General features: G+C 31.6%; 1 protein-coding gene across 8 annotated transcripts in view; it reads right to left on the bottom strand.

Annotated features, from left to right (window-relative positions):
• LOC117112177 (ras-associated and pleckstrin homology domains-containing protein 1-like) overlaps positions 1-18,679 on the bottom strand; it is a 41,247-nt gene that overhangs the window by 10,417 nt on the left and 12,151 nt on the right. For 4 of the 8 annotated variants that reach the window (XM_033255254.1, XM_033255255.1, XM_033255248.1 and 1 more), the window contains exons 2-11: positions 12,619-12,757; positions 11,337-11,442; positions 9,613-9,654; positions 5,301-5,926; positions 4,451-4,600; positions 2,938-3,097; positions 2,086-2,210; positions 1,257-1,475; positions 399-509; positions 12-110 (exon numbers count right to left, since the gene is read on the bottom strand). In XM_033255254.1, coding sequence (XP_033111145.1) covers positions 12-110; positions 399-509; positions 1,257-1,475; positions 2,086-2,210; positions 2,938-3,097; positions 4,451-4,600; positions 5,301-5,926; positions 9,613-9,654; positions 11,337-11,442; positions 12,619-12,757 — 1,777 coding nt within the window. Of the gene's footprint in view, positions 1-11; positions 111-398; positions 510-1,256; positions 1,476-2,085; positions 2,211-2,937; positions 3,098-4,450; positions 4,601-5,300; positions 5,927-9,612; positions 9,655-11,336; positions 11,443-12,618; positions 12,758-14,015; positions 14,249-14,310; positions 14,717-18,679 lie in introns of those variants that run through there. The other 4 variants (XM_033255252.1, XM_033255253.1, XM_033255250.1 and 1 more) reach the window with 4 other exon arrangements.

The following is an 18,679-nucleotide window of genomic DNA, read 5'->3' as shown; positions in this document are numbered from 1 at the left end:
TCAGTATTTACCTTTGCAATTCTGATACCAGTCATCCACCTTTGACAAGTTCTGTAGTCTTCTGCACAAATGTACTTAATATACTTGGATTTCTGCTGTATTTGTGGATGCTAATGAAGGCAACCAATCATAAAAACAGAATTACAAAACCATAATAAAAAAAATATTTAAAAAAACAGGCAAAGAATACACATGTTGATATATGACAAATTTTATTTATTTTTTATCCATATAGAATATACTTAGTAAATTCTTAAAAAGTTCTTAAAAATGTATACAAAAATATAATCCAAAATCCATTCAAATTGCCTCACAATGGTGAGGGAAAAAACATGACAATATTATATTTGAAAACTAAATGAGAAAACGAGTACAAACTTTATCAAATGAGTACATACTTTTAAAGCAAAGCAAAAATCTGTTGGAGACTTGTATTTCTTTTTCCATCCAACTCCACTGTAGACTTCAACATGTTCAAATTGCACTAGACACACAAGATCTTTAGAAACCTGTTAAAACATATGTATGTAAAAAAAAAACCAATTATACAGGCTGATTTAGGAATGTCCACATCCACTCCTCTCACACTGCCCTGGCAGCAGCTAAAAAATCTCCAACCAAGTATAAAAGTGGCTGTAACTCTGGAGCTCCAAGAAGGCATAGCCATCTGGGCCCACAATAGAAAAGGTATTCCCAACCTACTCCATTAAAGCCCCCTCCCTTCCACTTCTAGTTTGCCACTCATGCCTCCCAGCAAAAATATCTTTATCTGCCACTGCATTCAAACATTTTATGACTATTTCAGTCCTAAAATGAGCAATTCCAATTTTTAATTGTTTTTTGATTATGCATTTACAGACTTTATGATATACAATATATATTTAATAGCTTTCATTTTGTTTTATCAAAAGATCCATTTTTATTTTAAGACCAGTAAAACATCTATGTATAGTCCTGAAGCATTTCAGTGTAATTAGTGGTACCCAAAATATTACTCACTAGAAATATAACATCCACCTTATTTATGAAAAATTAATGATATTTTGAGAGGCAGCTTGTTAAAAGGATCACAAAGACAGTTAGGATTCTTAATACATGATTTAAAAAAATGATAGGGATAGATACCAATACTGATCGGGAAACAGAAGAGTTACAAGTACTTATAGTGTCAGATATCGGCGCTATTTTAAAATACACCTTTTTCAAATAGCAGCCTCACTGCCTGATATGTAACAATTGTATGATTTTATCCTTACCTTTGATTTACCTTTCGGTGAGTAATACAGACCAGATGCGCGCAAAACAAAATAATGTTTCTTCCAGGACTTCTTGCCTTCTGATTTAAGGAGCAAAGGACCCTCAAGCTCCGGCACCCTAGTTCCGGACCCAAGGAAGAACTCATCTACTAATGTCTTTTTTGACTTTTCTGCAAATTCAGTTGCAAATTGTGATGTGTTGAGAGACAATAGATAATGCTAAAAAACAAAAATATGTAAAACAGATAAACAAATGCTGATATTTTTTAATTTACCTACCTATTTACATATTAGTATGCACTGTTTGACAGCCTTTTTGAGTCAGCCTTGCTGCAAGAGCCCCCTTGTGAAATATCGTTGAATGAATAAATAAACATAATTTGTCTTCACTGAAAATGGCAACTTAGATTGTCATTTGTGATTGTACAAACAGAACATAATATCAGTTACTGTATTTTTTTTTTTTTTTGCAGTGACATGTATTAATATTATTATAGTAAAGTATATCAATGAATAAGGTCATTTAAAATACTAATAATTAAGTAGACGATTCAAATGAAACACATACCAATATCATCCCTTCACTTTTTAATCAAAATACATTCATGCAATTATAAAATGTTACACAATTGGTGGGGTGACTCAAATTAATCAAAATACAGTAAACACTGTTGTTTTTCATACTTGTCATCAGCAAAAACAAACAAGAATGTATTTAAATCCAATTTTATGATTCATTGGGTATTTCTCAATCAAAACTTGGACAGATTAGTTACTTTAAAAATTGTAAATAAATAACAACTTGAAAACAAAATCCATGATGCGTTACCTGAGGATTTTTGAACAATGCATATTTCTCGCGTCTTTCTGAGAACATAATCCTGTTGTTGGTATCGCGGGCCCAATTTAATAGCACGTCTGTCACCACATTCTCATCATCTTCTAAAAGTCTTTCTGTAATACAAATACAAAATAAAATTTAATATTGTTATGCTTTAACATAAAATCCACCACTTCCTAAATTTTAATAACTATCCATGTCCGGACAATCAAAAAGTGAATATAATATTGATTAACACTGTAGTATAACTATTATCAATATTATTGTATATATTATTTTCATTACTATTTTATTAATAATTTACATAGGTGTATGTTTGATAATTGTGTTATATGTAATTATTTTCACTTTGTATTCTTTCTTGAGAACTCTTTCAAAATAGCAAAAATGAATACAAATGCTGGTGGTTTTTTCATTTTGCACGGTTCCTGAATTTAGAGATCTGGATTTGTGATTTAATTCCATTCAATTTTATTGCGTGCTCCAAATGCCATCAAGGCTTACAGTAGGTATATATTTATCTTTACGATTATTTATTGAATTTTTTTGTTAAAGGTATTTTCAAACGAAGGTCTAAAGACACTAAACCAATGGAGGTTTTTTTTTTAATGCAGTTCCTTGGCAAACATACTTCATCTAGACTATGGTATCAGAGCAAACTAAAGTGTTTATTTAGTACATTACTACAAAAAAGTTGTAGCATCACCAGCAAATGACATTCTTGTACTTGTCCTGATCAGATCAAAATTGACTCAATCATTTCTATCAATCATTAACAATTGAATTAATAACATGTTCATTGAAAAGGGAAATAAAAACCACATGGTAAATCTCACTGACCCATATAAAGATCTGGCATCTGTTCAACAAGTGCCCAGTTAGGTCCCCCTTCAAAGTGGTTTTTTTCAATCATCATCTGAACGATGTTGCGTGTGTTCATGGTTTCGTCAACGAATACTGTTTTGGAGCTGCCATCATCTGTGTGTACTTTGATTATTAACTGAAATAACAAAAAAAATGTTACGGTAGTACAGCAGTACATAGTTTAAATGGCATACAGTATCTAGGTTTAGGCAACAAAAAACAAATTCTGTTTTGGAGCTGCCATCATCTGTGTGTACTTTGATTATTAACTGAAATAACAGGAAAAATGATACCATAGTACAGTACATAGTTTAAATGACATATCAGGGTTTAAGCAACAAAAAACAGGATATAATAACATTTAAAAGCAAGTCTACATACAGTAATGTTAACTGTTAAAAATATACTCTTTGTTGTGAACTCTAAAAGCAACTAAAACATTGTTGCTCATTTGAAAGGATCAAATAAGTTATTTATTACCCATTATGACAATCAAAACCCATCAAAACAATTCTATTGTCACTCACTTACAAAAAAATCTGAAAAAAATTATTATCGACCAATTTAAGAAACCTTTGCAAAGAGAGAAACTTTTTATTGTAATTTTATATTTAAATACACAAAGACAGGATATAAAAAGTTATGAATAATATTCTTTGTTTATCAGTATTGCCTGTATTTCCAAGAATATTACTTGCAGCACAATGAATTTGAAAATCTGCTAACTATTTATGAGTAGTTTCATAATTAAAAACTAATGTTCAAATGTATCAAATTATAAATGATACAAAGCACCATTGTATAAAGATTACTTTATAATTAGGAAAATGTTAGTTTAGAACAATACAAATTAAAGTTTCCCATTTTATATTTCAATTTTAGTCATACTTTTACTTGAAAGTTATTTTAACATATAGCAAGAAAATTATATATTAAATAATATATTTTCCACATTTATTAGCTCAACATCTTTAAAGTTTAGAGTTCAATATTTATTTGTGACATTTTCAATTTGATTTCTTGGGCAATAATTTCAATTTATGAACACATTATACATTACAAGTACAATATACAGGTATTAGGAATATTTTTGTTTTATATATATTACTGTGTTAACATGTTGTCTTGTGATGTGCCCTTTGATTAAAAAAATTATAAGGAAAAAGAATTATTTTTCAAAGTATACTAAAAACACTGAAACTGAAAAAAATAATAATTATTTATGAGTAGTTTCATGATCACAAATTAATGTTAAAATGTATCAATTCATAACGCATCACGCAACACGAGAACAAAACATAATTTAACAAAGATTACTCCAGTAATTGAAGAAAAAGACACAAAACATTTAGTTACTGTAGAACAATACAAATCAGTTTCCCATCAAAATGTCAATTCATTTCAAGGACGACTGAATGAAACTTAAAATTAAATATTCTGTCCAAAATGTAATTTGCATAACAATAGTATCTCCTTTGCGTGAACCAACCTTTTTCACTCTAGCCGCCTTGAGCTTTTCAAGTGCTATTCGTACTTTTTCAGCTTTTATACGTGCCACTTTTTCCTCCTCACTCAGCGTCTCGTCATTGTGGAGGTCCAACTCAAGATCTTTAAGTTTCACACGAACACTTTTTGAAATCTGAAGAGGTAATTCGGTTGCTGAGTACCTTATAGAATCAATAGTTCACACTTTTCCCAGAAACATGGATTCATCATTCTTATTGATTACATTTGGTTTTAATCCAGATAATTTCACAGTTTTTATCCAAATAATCTCACAAATATTTCTGTACACAATATTAAGTATGAAACGATTTAGGAAATAATAGATGGTATGCATTTCAAGATATTGTTGTCACAGTTAGAATATTACATTATTATCTGATTTTATGCCAAATTATCATAGAGTAACCATTGTTTCTTTTATATATATAAGATGTATTGTCCCCTAAAAATAACTACAAAATCAAAAAACCAAATTTTGAAATTAAATTAACTTGCTCATTTTGCAGAAACATACAAATTATTAACTTTAGCATAGAAATTATTGAAATTTAAAAAATGTGTACCCTGATTATTATACTGGATAGTTATAATAAAAATAATAAAACATTCCAATGACTGGAAGTGTTTCTATCATTTTTTGCAGTAAAACTATGGATAAACATTTTCTAAATACATTAATTTCTATGTTCAAGTTGATAATTTCTATTTCAATTCAAAATAACGAAGTTAATTTCAAAACTTCATTTGATTTTTATGAATTTTGAATAGGACATTACATCTTTAAAGAAAATAAGTGTTCATGTATATTTCTATGTTGAGACAAGATGACTTACATTAGCTGGTGGAGGCGAGAAATTTGGCGAGGTAGATAAGGAAGACATAGATTGCTGGGAATGACCGACACCAAGATTTAAATTTAAATTAGATGGGGGCATTGTTCCATTCATCTTTGTTGTCTTCTTAACATCATCAGTAGGAGGGCTAGGTACCCCAAAGTTTCCAGGGGATGCCGGTTCTGTAGTGATCTCAATAGGAAACTGTGGAATACTTGCAGTAAGATCCTCCAACGAGGCCTCCAATGAGGTGACTACTTTTCCAGGTGGCGGTAGTAACATATCAGGCGGTGGTAACATATCAGGCGGTGGTAACATATCAGGCGGTGGAGGTGGGAGATCGTCCATAGGTAGAACGTTAAAGTCACCCACCGCACTTTGCGTTGGGGGTGGGGGTGGCATGTCCGTATTAAAATCTGATTCTGTGGAATCTATTGACGGTGTTGTGAAATCTATTGATGACGTCAACAAGTTGGTGTCACTGATGTTACTTTGAGGAGCATTTGTAGTAATTGTCTCATTGTTTGTGCTGCCTTTATTGGCCTGAACATCCATATCCATCTGTAAAGTCTGTTCCATTTCACAAAGGTCACCAAGAAGTGCATCAAGGTCAATATCTTGTGTTTCTACAACAAGAAGCAACATTATTTTGATAAAAAGATCTTTAATTAGTGATCAATGGTATAAACAGGCAGGACCTACTACTGTCTATTGCATATTTAAGTTATTATGCTATATGGCACAAAGAGCAGAGTTGTAGCTTGCAACTTGTAAAGATGCTTGCCTTCAAATTACAAATTCCTGGGTTCAAATCCTGAGAGCACCATGATTTTTTGTCTCACAATTACAGATAATTCCACTTGATAAGCTTCATTTAGAGACTTAATGGACATTTCCATTGTGTCAATCAAACATGATAACCATCCAATAAGAATACTAATAATACATGCATGTCCTCCAAAAAATTCCAGAGTATATGTATACTTATGGTGTCATTTTATGGAACCCTTAGAAACAATAATGAAAGGGCATAGCTTAAAGTAATGGTTAATTTATAAAGTAATATGTAGTTTATTCCAGTGAAGTATCTCTCACTGTTGAATAAGAAACAAATTTGAAATATAAAAATAAACCCAGAAATGAAGTCCTAGTCAGCGGATAAAGTGATTTACTGTGTTTGCAATAATAGACATCAAGTGCACAAATCCCAATGGGGTTTGTTGATTGTCTTTATATTCCATCCTTTACTAATGTTGGGATTAAGCTGGATTGTCTTTGAAGCCTGTGGCATGCCACTATCATCAGATTTCATTAAAGAAATTAAAATAAGAAATTATTTAAATTTAAATAATAATATTGTCTTATATTCTTTGCTTTGTCCTTTAAATTTTATATTATTAGTAACACTCTACCTTTGTAAAACAATATAGCAAACATCAATTAAAAATTTCATACTGTACTATATATCTAAATTAGTTCTTAGTTGTTTAAGGGAAATTTGTTCTGTATAATAATACAAGTACCAAATAGTTCTCAAGTGGAAATTTATGTTTTCACATGATTGTAAAATAAGTATGAAAGTAAAAACCAAACCAAATTTTATATCAATCAAAGAATAGTCTACTGATATATTGTTTTTGATAGTACTTGGGCCTAAAGAAGGAAATATCGACTAAATCAATCCCCAGTTGCCTGTAGCGATACATACAGACATATCTGCCACCCTACCATCAAATTCAATTAACCATTACTTAAATCTAAGCTTAAAATAACAGATGATTGATGTATGACAGTGGCATCCGGTAAAACCACTCTGTGGGTTCAACTTCAATAGCGCTAGAACTGAAAGTACTCATAAACCACAATCATAACATACCAAGCAATATGGCATTAACGTTTTACTCAACCTCTCCTTTTTTTATACGGCCTCTTCCTCAAGAGCTTCATAAAGCATTTTAATCTGCCTGTAATATCAACAGCATGCATCCTGTCCTCTTATTTGCGGATGTTGTATGAGTTTTGATGAATTTTGTTAATGGGAGGTATATGAGAGGTATCAATGGTAGAGGGTGAAAAATGATGTGTGCGAATGCAGCTGATAGTTGCCATGGGAACCCAAACTGTTCACACAAGCTTGGCAGGTTTTAAAGAAAATACTACTGCTTAACTTTGGTATTGATTATGTCATAGACTTAAATGTCATTCCATGCATATTTCTGTGCAGGAGATGGATTAAGAAACACCAAACTATTTAAAATGGTAAACATTCAATAAATCAATAATAAGCCTACATAAAACACAATTGAAATCTTATTTTCCTTTGAACTTCTTTCTGTAAATTACGTCAAGTATAACTGATGATCTAATTTATTTTTTGTTGTGAGAAAAAAAATTTCAGTGTTTCCATTGGACCTAGAAATAGGATGCAAAACATTTTACACTACAAATTCGCAACTCAAAATATGAATATTCATTAACAAAATTAATTTAAAGAAAATAAACATTCATAATAACAAAAAAATTTATCCAACAAAAATATCTGTAATTAATTAAGAAATAATAAACATTAATTACACAAAATTTTCAATTCAACAAAATACATAATAAAACAAAATATTTATAACAAAACTAGTGTACCTGTACATATAAAATAAAATATTCATGAAAAAAAAAAACATTAAAAAATCTAAACATTCATTCAAAAATATATTTAAAATGAATATTCATAAATTTATATAAATATTCATTACTGTTTAATCATGTGTAAATATGCCTGAATTCTTGTACTTGATTCATTATCATTTTCTGCATCAATACTCAGGGAGTACAAACCCCTCGGAGGACTATTAATAACAGACTGCCTTGATCCAACTGCAAAGCACTATGGAATAGCCATAATTATTTGAACACAGGCCAAGCATTAGATAAAATTACTTTACAGCCTTTTACCTAGCACTTTATGACACTAATTGATCATAATTTCCATATAAAAATAATGCCAAATTAACAAATTAATCAAGATTCTGGCTGGATTGGGGGAAAATGCATTACAGTATAATTGGGCTCCATTTTTCATAATCTATTTCAGTAGAGAAACTTCAAATGTTGACAGTCACAACTGAGGTGGGAGGGAGTGGGTTGCGGTTACAGGCCAAGATTCCTCCTGATTAGTTATTGGAGTATTCTGTACTAAACACATTAGTATTTCTGTATGTCATGCCCAAGTAGTAAAATAGAAACTTTTACTCTGAATATAAACAAAATAATCTAATTCAAAATCAAAATGACATTGCAAGCAAGCAACACACAGTTCTAAATGATAGAAGGAATTAGTTGTTGCAATGAAAATCAACAAAAAAAACACAATTAAAAAAAAAAAAAAAAAAAAAAACCAATTATAAATTTGAGGAAGAAAACCACCACTATAAAGATTATAACCCCTGATAGGTTTTAAACTTTAACACTATAATTCAATATCAAAATTGCTTCCGATAGATATATTTTAGTTACAAATACAGTATTATCTATCACTTTAAAATCAGAAAGGGGGAAAATGTTTTCTTGTAAACTAATAATAGACACATAATAATATAATATATTCCTATAATTCATTGCACAGACCATTTAATTTGGTTGGCAGATATAAGTATATAAGTATACAAGTATACATTTTGGAAATTTTGATTGAAGGCTGTAAAACAGGAAAAAATGAATTATTTTGGTCTGTTTTCTCACAAAAAAATATTTCCTCCATGTTGAAATTTACTTGATCATGAGCATTTTATTGTAAATTAAAACTTTTCAGACCTTTATCACAACATATAGTATATAAAATTACCATAATGTTACTGAATATAATAATACTATAACTAAAAACTAACTTTAAGTATAATAAAATTATGATAAAAGGGCAATTAATTTGACAACATAGTGTATACCAAACGAAAGCACCAAATCAGAAACATTTTTTTTTAAATTTTAAAGTATACAGTTGTTCTTCTTACTATACAGATTTTGCAAAAAATAGATACTGTATATATCTAAAATGTTTTCTTTTATTCTTTTCTATAGATTTTCATTTGTCCTGCAACTTTATTCTAACACAAACAGAATATTTTGAAAAACATGAACAGTAAAAATGCAAGCATTAGTAAAATGAAAAGAAAAATGCATTACAAGAGGCATTAATGCAACAGGGAAAAGAAGAATGTATGCGAATGCATGAAGCATAGATGCACATTACAAGGGATGGATGGAGGATGCTGCAGGTAGCAATTAAACACAATTAGCATGACAAGCGGTGCTCGGTTACCTTCTAGTCTTGACGAGGTGCATGAAAACGGTCCTGTAGCTGCTTTGCAAAATAATAAATATAAAAAAAAATATATGTCTAGATGATATTGAATGTGATCAAGGCAAAAGAACGTCAAACTTAAAATACATGCAATGCGTAAAATAAAAAATAATATGGAGCACCACGTTTCACCTGGACATGCAAGCCTAATAGGATGACTGGCATCTCCCACGGCAACCAAACTCATAGCTTGCATTGAAAATAAAATATTTGTGCAAAACTAAAAATTTGTTTACAGAAAACCAATTTCTTTGATTATTATTAAAGAATAGGTTAACAGGTAGACTAAAAATAGTTAATGCAGGAAGTATTTTAATGATATTCAAAATCTTTATAATATTACTGTGTTAATACTGTACCTGTACTAATATTTTTTATAGCTACAGTATTTGTTTTTTTCTTGTTTTTTATCCACAATTTGTAAAAATTTCCCCATAGAAGCCATCACAATACTTGCAAACATAATTTTAAAAAAAGCATGTTTCTTGTCTAAGACTTTTTTCCATAAAAAGGAGAATAAGGCCATTTTTTTTTTTAACCTTAATGATGAAACCCCCAACATCCCGCCACAAACACAGTGTAGGCCTTGGCCAAGTAAAACATCAAAATAGATCGCTAATTTTTACAAAATGTTAGATTCTATTATGAAATTAATAGTTTAGTTCCTTTGCCAAATGCATTTAAAATAAGCCACTCTTATAATTAATGGCCTTCAACATGGGCTAGGCCACATTGATTAGCTCTGCTCTAACAATAGCTTTATTGGGAGATGTGGCCTGTGTGTTGTATCTTGTCACCAGATAAACCACCAAGGACTCTAGCCAAGAGCAAAGCATCTCAACACTAGCAGAACCATGTCATACCCATTGAATTGAGAGATCAATTATGCAAACTCTATTAAAGCTAGGGCCAAATATAAAGAGCAATTCCAACATTATTTTGTATTAAAAGTGTGTCAATTTAAATAAAAATCATTTAACAGAAATTATTATGTACACACTACAGTATTATTAAAACAAACCACCACCTTCTTTTGATGTACTCTGAAATCTATTTTAATTTTCACATACAAACAAAATCATAGTATGGCTGCCTCCCATATTATTTTTAGGGCCATCGTCAATAGGCATTAACCAAGAAAATCATCCATAGGTCGAAGCTCATAATCCATGCGTATGTAAAGTACAGTATGTGTATGCCAGAAAATGTGCAGGGTGAAACAAGTTGTTAAAGGTTTACACTATTATCCTTTTTCTTAAAAAAAAAAATAAATTAGACAAGAAACATGTGCTGATTTTGCCATAAAAAAAAGATGTAAAGATGATTGATTATATTATAATACTGAGGCTTCAGGAATTCTGCTAGCTGTTTAATGAAGCTACACAGCAAACAAGAGGTTATATAAAACACTGGAGGAATAATAATATTAAAGGATGTTTAATTATTAGATGATGCCTTATAAAAAATGAAGTACAGCAGAGCCTGATTACATTAATGTGCAAGTCGGGTGTCTTTGCATGTGAACTGTTGTTAATAACCTACTGTAATTATGCGAGCAACTTGCAGTTTGTCAGCCCCATGTGTTTTAAACAATTATATTTGTTAGGAAAGCAGCAATTTTGTAATATCATTAATATTTTTAGCAGTTGATACTTTGAAAAAGAACCCCAAAAAACACTTACTTTCAAGATTGGTGTATGATAATTGGAACAGATCTAGATTGTTCTTTGGTGGAGCTGGAGCTTGTGGGACATCTGGTTTGACCTGAATAAGGTCACTGTCCAAACTCTAGAGAGAGAAAAATATGTTAGTTATCATTTTGCATAAAGTTATATAAACTCAAATAGTAGTGTTGAAAGCTTGTTAATTGCCGGTTAAACCTTTTATTCCACCACCAGTCTGAAATGGCTCATACTGTACGATGTCCACATTATATATGCTCATCATAGTAAAATTAACTGTTATGTCAACCCTCGATGCAAATACAGTGTAAGACATCAAATTACCAATTACTACCACCTGATTTCTATCAATCAATTTGTTACACTTTTGTTAATGCATTAAAATATAAATAGAATTCAATGTAAATGATATATAAATATTAAGATATTCATTTTTTTTAACCTATCCTATTTCTTGAGGATATCGGGTCCTCATTTTATGACAATATAAAAACCAGGAACAAATATAAAGTTTAACAGCTTACAGAAAAAAGCATAAACACGTCAACGATTGACCTCAGACGTCCAGGTAACCCTTATAATTTGTGTTTTTCTTGGTTGGTTTTAAAGAAAATGTCAATTATCATTTGACAACCAGATGACATCTTTTGAGAACATGTTGTTTTGAAAAAAATTAAATAATTCACATCATTATCATCATCAACACAATTAGCTGGTTTCTAGTCTTTTTGTAATTTTTGTCTTCAACTTTTAAACATTTGACAGACAGGGCAGTTAATATAACAATGCTGTGTACAATAATCTCCCCATCCTCTTACATCCAAAACAACCAAAATCTTCTACTTAATATTTAACAAGGTCCAAAATCAATGTAAAAAGGCAATTAGTCGGTTTATCCAGGTAAGTATTCACGAAGTAGACGCTGTTAGCAATGAATCAGAAATGTAAAGAGATGACAGTTTCTAAAATGATAAACATTCGACCAATCGGATATTATGATGAATATGTTGTTATCCAAGCAGCTAACATAATTAAGATTCCAGGAAATCTATTTATATCTGCTAGGATATACAAGCCTTCCTACAGTACTGTACATCACATCTTGTCACTCAACTTGTAATAAATTCTTATTAAAGCGGGAAGCACATGACTGACCGGACGTCCTTCGTGCATCATAAACTGTCAGTGTGTTTTACCTTAGAAAAATATAAGCCAGCTAAAATATGACAATGTTTATAACAACCAAAAACACTGTCATAGCCTCCTTCATTACACAACTTACCTGTGTGACGCTTTCCAGTTCTCCGAGCCAGGAATGGAGCATCTTGTCCAAATCTTGCTCCTGGTCGCTGTCAACTTCCACATCCATCTCGTCTGCCGAGTAGTCGTAGGGCGTATCTACAAAATCCTGATTCTCAGCCCTGGTAGGAAAGCAAACAAATCAAACCATGAACAATTTAAACAAAATATGCTTTTTTTTACACATATGGGATTGATTAATCATAATGTTTCATTTCCAAGTATCACATATTTTTTTTCTCCCCTATAATATGATCCTTCCAATCAGGTACATGGTTTAATAATGAGAAACACCACAGTATATGACAAGTGATGCTCAACATCAACAATGAAACTTTGAGGTACAGTATTTTACTGTTATTACACAATAAAGTTTCCATTGCTGTAAAAAGGACATCAAGATAACATACAAAAAAACATTCCTAAAAAAATGAGGTTTACTGTACTTTCTATACATCTTTCAGCATACTTATTGCCTGTAGAATTTGCTATTATTAAATAAATTAAAATCTCCTATTATAGATAAATACTGTAACTATTATAATTTTTATGTAAATACTTTGCTGCTAACTGTAACATTAAAATTGAATTACATTGGAAAATATATATTTTGTCAAAGCATATTCCAAAATAGAATATTGATGAGAGTACTGTACAATTAAAAGACTGCACAAAGTGTGAAAAACACCATTATAAAAGCAGTCAAGAATACTTCCATATTATTGTACTTCAGTGCAATAGGGTAAATGTTTCAGGAAAGATCTAACAATACAAGGGAAATGAACTTAAGGGAATGCTCACTGGTACAATAAACTTTAACATATGTTGCAGCAATTGTAATTGTGAAACATCCACACTTCACCAGTTTAACAAGTTATTCATTATTAAAAGTGAAAGCCACCACAAAAGACAAGACAAGGGTAACAGTTAGAAAAGGTAATCTTGTTGTATGGCACAAAAAATAAATAAGTTTAAAAATAAACACATGGTTTTACACATAGTCATGCAACATTTATGAAAGAACTAGTAGTGTGGTAGTGAAAAAAATCTATATTAGCTTCCTTTATACAAAATAAGCTGGAGATGTGTGCATTTGCGAGAGACTTTTGCTTGCTCCCGGGAGTGCGGGAGACCGTACTGATTACTGGGAGACTCCTGCGAATTCCGGAAGACTTGGGACCCTTGCTAGCATGGTTACTACAGTGTAGTCCTAAGCCAACAACTCAGTGTTGTCCAACTCTTTGGATTATACAGTACTACAGTATGCACATTTGTATTAATGTCATTACCAAATGAACTTTCAACACAGAAGTACCATGGAGGTATAAAATAAACCTCCATGGAAGTACCACCCATGAAATAATGGTAGGTAATTAATACCTTCTTTCTCTCCATAAGCTTGGTTTTCATACAATTGCTACATACTGTACTATCGCCGACAGCTTTTGGTGATGCTGATTGGTCGGTCCAAACTGCGTCGGGGATTGCTATGCTGTACAACAACTGCACTGAAAACACTGAACAGTTGCAACAGTGTAGCGATTTTAAGGAAACTAGGTCTAAATTACTATAAAATCAAGTAACTATATTTACTGATAAGATTTATTTCCAATATTATTAACAGTAATAAATTTTACATTCAAAGTATTGTCAGGTAGGTACATTATATACTCACTGTGTTCAAATAATAAAATAGTGTTCAATTTAATATTCCATTCATCACCGACGTATTATAGACGCCAACAGTATAAAAAATCCTATCGCAGATTATTTTAACGTGTGATGCAAACTTTCGATTGTTGGGTAATTATTAGTAAAACAAGAACTCCAGTTTACAGAATAGAAATAATATCTGCATTATTGTTATGACACTGCATATGCACAAATACAAACTCCAGCAGAATATATCCAGTAATAGCTTATAATCCCAAAATCTGTTAGAAAAACAGACTGTCAGAGAACAATTTAATGGTAAACTGTTTGGTGACTGACAGACTTGGCAATGAAAGATTGAATTCACTGTAGTGTAGAAGAGAGGATCTCTGTGTTATAAATGCTAGGAATTCCTCTCATGTGCCTTAAGAATACTTATCTTTAATATAAAGGACTTTAGTCATTGGGCTATACCATTCAGTATAGTAGGGGTCAACAAATAATCTAGGCCAAGAACTCATTGATCAGAGGCTGATTGAACAATTGCAACATTGTGGGATAACAGTATGTTAATTATTTGCAGGTGGATGTGAAAAACCTGCACAATAGACTACATTACACCATGAGTCACTCCTATCCAAAAGGTAATGATTAAAATTATCGCAGTGTAACATCATAAAAGGCAGTAAGTAATTCAATCTACAGTATGACAACTGATCACAAGAAAATATCTATTAACGAGATATAATTTTCATAATCACTACAATTTACAAGAACAATGCTTACAAGGATACAGGCATTTATTCTACTTTTTGTGATCTCCACATATTTATTAAATTATATGTGTACAATAGATGAATTGGTATTGTGAGATTAGCATACTTATCATAGTATTTGTGTACTGTAGTAATTATGTAATTATTATGTACTGAATGTGATCTGGACACACCTTTTTTTTTTAAAAGTGTGTCACTGCTGTAAATCCAAATAAATACTTATTATACCAAATGACAGTGCCTTACGCAAAATGACATTGTTTCAAGATATTCTAATTAATTAAATTTAATTAATCCTTATTAATAATTACTGATTATTATAATGCATAAACCTTAAAGCCACTACATACTGTACATTAAATTTCAATATCTATAAATAAATCTAAAATGGAAAATATCAAATACAGTAGCTGAAAGTAACTTTGATTTTACTTATTATTTAATGCGTATTACACACTACTTTGAGAAAAAAAAAAATCATACTCGGATAATCTAAGGGTGTATACCACTTGGCTGGTAGAGTATCCGAACAGTAATCGGAAGGTATTGGGTTCGAATTCCAATGGGGAAATGTGCTTTCTAAAATATTTATTAACATCAAATAGCTGGTACATCATATAATATATGGGACAGGACTATACAACTGTGGACATTGTACTGTATTGGAAATAATGACAACAAAAAACAACAACAAAAATAAACAAAATTTTGATGTTATTGTTTCACAAATTCCTAAATTTAAAGGCTTGGAAGTCAGAGGGCTTTGACAGTACAATTAATCCTTAACATCGAATACCAGAATTTAAAGGGTTGATACATTTATATAATTTTAGCATTGAACTGTTTATTGTAGTACTGTATATCTTATCTTGCATCTACACTTGCAAATAAACATAAACATAAATCCTGAATCTAATAATTGGTTTACCACAGCTGCTTCCAAAGTCAAATGAATGTCACGCTCTTACTGAATAAACAGTTCAAATAGAGAACAATAAATTCCATATGAATTGATTCAAGTTCAGTCCGATTGTGAACAACGTCTGTAGTGAAAAGTAAATAATTTACCACACCAATAATTCAATAACATGTAGCGATAGAATGTCGGTTTGAAATAAAAGACGAAAAACACTTTTTTACAGGGATTCCAAACTACTATATTACCGCATTTATTACAGCCCTGGGTAACAATCCAGGGTTTCAGAACTTTTAAGGGAATTTTTGTCCATTAATCATCTATGGGATATTTATTGACTAAGTAAATAATACTATAGTTTCTGAAGGGGGTTTCTGTAATTACAGACAGGAGTACACAAGTGGAGTCTTGAACAAACACATTAATTCTTCCACCTACAGTAATAATATCAAAATAACATTATACTATATATAATTCACTTCACTTTGGATTAGGTATTAAGGTAAGAAAATAATGCATGCATTATGTAAGGGCATGGTCTATGACTATTGATAGCAGCTGACAGACACTTAGTTCACATCATTCAAAAACGACAGAGCTGAAATGAACCATAGCATTGGGAAAAACCGATACTCTTCCGAAAAATGCAATGGGTTCTTTAAACCGAGCCAGATGTATACACTGCACCTCCTATTATCCTCCTTATCCGAGAAGACTTGGTTCTACCAACCAAACCCTTCTGGAGCGAGTAGAGGCTAGAACCAGCACCTACAGTATATTAAGACTGTAGTTTGCGATGCCCCTGTCTTACCGTTTGGCACTAAACTCACAAGCAACTACAATGTTTTCTTCATACGAGTCCATTCTCAAGTCACCCAAAAGTGAAATGATTTCTTGTTGCCTTTTTAACACTGTTCTCCGTTGATTACTTCAAACTTGAGCTTGCTTTACTTATTTCATTTAATTCTCTCTGTCTCATGTGGAGTCATCGCCGCATTTTCTCGTCGTAATGCATTGTCAGTCACCCCTTTTCACCTAATTACTCATACATACTGGATGGGCTAATAAATGTGGGTGCAATATTTGTTTTCATAAAAATGTTGAACTTTAAAATTTCTATTGATTTTAAGGACTAACTAGTTTGCACAATGTTGACTCATGGTTCAAACAAATAATGCTTTAGATTACCGTTTAGTGGTTTTAGTGACGTTAACTTACAGAGCTTGATCAAGTCATGTTGATGAACGGGCCAGTAAGCAGGGGCGAATCAGGTGGATCAGAAGATTACCCCATGAAACTGAGAGTTCCACTATAAAATAGAGTGGTGTAACAATACAGTAGCCTATAGCGTTTGTTTATATTTTCATGGTATAAAGTTAGTTTTTTTTTTACGAAGTAGGTCATATTTGGTAATCCTACACCTAGTTTCACTTTTTTTAATTTTTCTGTGTAGTCATGGAATGTGGAGTCAAATTTTTCCATAATTTTTATTCAGCTACCTCCAGTAATTCAGATTTCATGATACAGAAATTACCTAAAAAATTAATAAATATAATAAAACACTTGAAAGTAGTAAGACAAGACTTGTTCATACCTTGTTTAGCAAACCCACTGGCCACCATAATGGTGATTTTGAATCAAAATTCTATTTTTGGTCAATTAGCGAACTGGTCACAACAAAAAATGGAAATAAATTAAAATCAAATTTTGAATTTTAGTACACAAACAGTAGTAACTTTCAAGTTAACATCAACATCATATTTCAAGACGTCCATCATCCAATTAAAAATACACAAGACTTCCTTAATCCATACAAAGATGGAGATACAGTTGCCTAATACCACACCATGATCCATAACATGAAAAATTATGCAAAGGTTAGGCTTCATAGAATCATGAAATAATTAACCAATTAAATATAACAAATATTGAACAATGTCAAATGTGGTCAGCAGTTTGACCTATTTTACTGCAGTGTAATTTGAAATCCTGTCACTCAATTATCGTTGACCTCTAAGATTCATTTTTACTTTAGGTCAATGATAATCATGCCATCTACCCCCTTAATTAGCATTGTGTAAAAAAAGCATCATTAAACCAGGGAACACAGTTCCCTGATTAAACATATTGTGTGTTAAAGGGTGATCTTGTGTAGGCCAACTCTTTCACACATACCTGGTATTAATCATAGTATTTCCACTCTCTGCCATAGATTAAGAATATATACAATATGGACAATTAAAATGATTATCTCCTTACTTTGGCTTAAGCAATAAATTTTGATAATTAATTAAAATATAAAATGAGAACATCTCTCTGGTTATACAGTATGAGCAGGAAGTGTGTATACTTTTCTGATCAAAAATCAATTACTGTAGGGGCCTTAAACCATTTGATTTACTGTATTCGGTGTAAACACCAAGGATATCCCACGAAAGTCTAGAAGGCTTATTTCCAGTAGGGTCCTTCTGGTGGTGATTAGGCAGTGCACCGGGAGACAATCCCCTACTCTTTACCGAAGAGTGTACTGCCTTCTTTAATGTCCACATGGGCCATGAATGCACATGGGACCAATAGCTTAAACGTGTCATCCGAAAGACGGTGCGCTATTGTAACTTGTATTTCAGCCCTCCAGCTGAAACACAAGGAGAGGCGGTGATGGGAATTGAACTGGGGACCTAGAGATCTCCACGGTTCAG

Source organism: Anneissia japonica, unplaced genomic scaffold (genome assembly GCF_011630105.1).
Source record: "Anneissia japonica isolate Jap-2015-1 unplaced genomic scaffold, ASM1163010v1 scaffold2707_len876726_cov182, whole genome shotgun sequence".
Taxonomy (NCBI): Eukaryota; Metazoa; Echinodermata; class Crinoidea; order Comatulida; family Comatulidae; genus Anneissia; species Anneissia japonica.
The sequence above is the reverse complement of the archived record's forward strand: the minus strand, read 5'-3'. Positions and strand labels throughout refer to the sequence as shown.